At 52.7% G+C, this 2,410-nt stretch overlaps 1 protein-coding gene across 1 annotated transcript; it reads right to left on the reverse strand.

The window, feature by feature from the left end:
• Positions 1 to 241: 241 nt before the first annotated feature.
• LOC129656366 (olfactory receptor 12-like) lies at positions 242 to 1,189 on the reverse strand. The gene has a single exon (XM_055587056.1). It carries the CDS (start codon positions 1,187 to 1,189, stop codon positions 242 to 244), a length of 948 nt encoding a protein of 315 aa, XP_055443031.1.
• Between the last annotated feature and the right edge of the window lie 1,221 nt (positions 1,190 to 2,410).

The raw sequence follows: 2,410 nt of genomic DNA on the forward strand, positions 1-2,410 counted from the left end.
TCCAGACTTTGAGATTAGAATCTTGCCCCATCATGCGCCATTATTTTTCCAGTGGCATTATCTATCTCTGCATCTCAGACCTGCATGTGTGGTCCAACATGTGCTTCCACAAAGGACTGAGTGAAATGGGTGAAAAAATGAATTGCATGAAAGAAGAATATATTCCTCAAACAAAACCCACTGCTTCCCCTAATACCCTCTTGTTATGTTCTCAGGACACTGTCTCTCTGTCCACCCTCCTTCACGTGGCTGTGTGTCTCTGCCCCAGTCTCCACAGGGCTTCCTGCACATCTTTGTTTCTCAGACTGTAGATGAGGGGGTTGAGCATCGGGATGACCAGGGTGTAGAAGACAGAGACCACCTTGCCCTGCTCCATGGATGCCACAGCTCCCGGCTGGGCATACATGACAAAGACAGTCCCATAAAAGAGGGACACGGCTGTCATGTGGGAGCCACAGGTGGAGAAGAGCTTGTGTCTCCCTCCTCCTGAGCGCATCCTCAGGATGGTCACTGTGATGTAGCCATAGGAGATGAGGACCACGAGTGTGGTGCCCGCGATGAAGAAGCCACAGAGGCCAAACATGACCAGCTCATTGATCGTGGTGTCAGCACAGGCCAGCTTGAGCAGAGGCGGCACATCACAGAAGAAGTGGTCGATGTGGTTGGAGCTGCAGAACGGGAGGCTGAATGTGAAGCTGGCCTGCAGGATAGAGTTGAGGCAGCCTCCACAGTAGGAGCCCAGCACCAGGCAGGCACAGACCGAGGGGCGCATGGTGATGGGGTAGAGCAGGGGACTGCAGATGGCCATGAAGCGGTCATAGGCCATCACAGCCAGGAGGAATGCCTCAGTGGTAGCCAGTAAGGAGAAGAACAGCTGTATGGCACAGCCCCCAAAGGTGATGACCTTGGAGGAGGACAGGAAGTTGACCAGGGCCTTGGGGGTGATGACAGATGAGTAAAACAGGTCCACAAAGGAGAGGTTCTTGAGGAAGAAGTACATTGGGGAGTGCAGACGGGTATCCAGGGTGATGACCATGATCATGGTGAGGTTCCCCAGGACGGCCACCATGTACAGGGCCAGGAACAGAGCAAACAGCAGGGCTTGGGTCTGCGGAACACCCTCAAAGCCCTCCAGCACAAACTCCTGCAGCGGCATCACTGAGAGGTTTCCATTTTGGAGGGTTGACATGACCCTGAGCTGGGAGACATGGGGCAGAGAGCAGAGAGCTGGTGGGAGACAGGGAGAGGGAGCAGGTCAAGGCCACAGGGTCATACTCTCTTGAAGACTAGGAGCCCTTCAGTACCTCACTACCCACTGACCAAGGGACCACCAGCTGCCCAGCTCTGCTTTCAAATGAGCTCAGACTGGCCTGAAATGGCAGACATTCCTCTGATTCACATCTTCATATACTTGCTTGGAGCGCTCCCTCCGTGAGAAACTGAGTGTTGCTGAGGATCTGGGGGGCGTCACAGGTGTCTATCTGAGGTGAGAGCCTTTGGTGTAAAACAGCAATGTAGCCATGTTTCACTCCTTTCAAGGAAATACTGCTTCACCTCAAGGTTGCTCCTAAGCTGTTGCATTTACACATCTTGCTCAAGTATGTAATCTTGTGTTTTCTGCACCTTATTTTACTGATTCACTAATTTCAGAAGCATTATTAAGCACTTTCTGTTTCAGGACTGACCTAGTAATTGTTCCACCGCTACACTAAGCTGGCAGCAGAGCAGGGACCAGTCCTCACCAGGCTAATTCAAGTGCTTTCTGTCTCTCTTCCCTGTGGATGCTCAGCCCCAACTCAGCATTTTTTTTTTTAGCCTAAACCAGTTCTCTGCATCATTGAGGACCTCAGGGTGCTTCTTGCTAATGTCCAGATGTTGGACAATTCATAGAAAGGGGACAGTCCAACTCTATGGTCTGAGAGGCAGTGGGACAGGGGCTGTGACACATTCAGGACCTGAGCATGTCCTCCCCTCCTTACTTCCATGCCCCTGGCTCTTTGGCACATCCTTGTGGCTGATTGCCCAGAGTCATGGGAGCCCTCCAACACTGTCTCATCTGCTCAGTGTCTGGGTCCCCCTGCTGGGTGCTGCTTCCTGTCCCTGTCACAGCCCAGACCTCCATTGTCTGTATTGAGCAGGGCTGACCACCACACTCATATGGGACATGGGGACCCACTGTGTGATGGCCAGAGGAATGGTCCAAGGGGATTGAGTCTAAGGAGGTAGGAGTGGGGAAGGAAGGTGGGCACAGAGCAACTGTGCCTCCCAGGGAGGGGAAGACGATCAGTGAGAAGGTGGAGGCTGATTTCAGAGAGATTCCATGTTTTCTGGGGATCAGAACTGTAGCATTATGGGTCTGGCTTTCTTTGCATGGAGTGAGCTCCATGCAGGTGGGGGTGTGCAGGCAGAG

Source organism: Bubalus kerabau, chromosome 6, assembly GCF_029407905.1.
Source record: "Bubalus kerabau isolate K-KA32 ecotype Philippines breed swamp buffalo chromosome 6, PCC_UOA_SB_1v2, whole genome shotgun sequence".
In the NCBI taxonomy this organism is placed as follows: domain Eukaryota; kingdom Metazoa; phylum Chordata; class Mammalia; order Artiodactyla; family Bovidae; genus Bubalus; species Bubalus kerabau.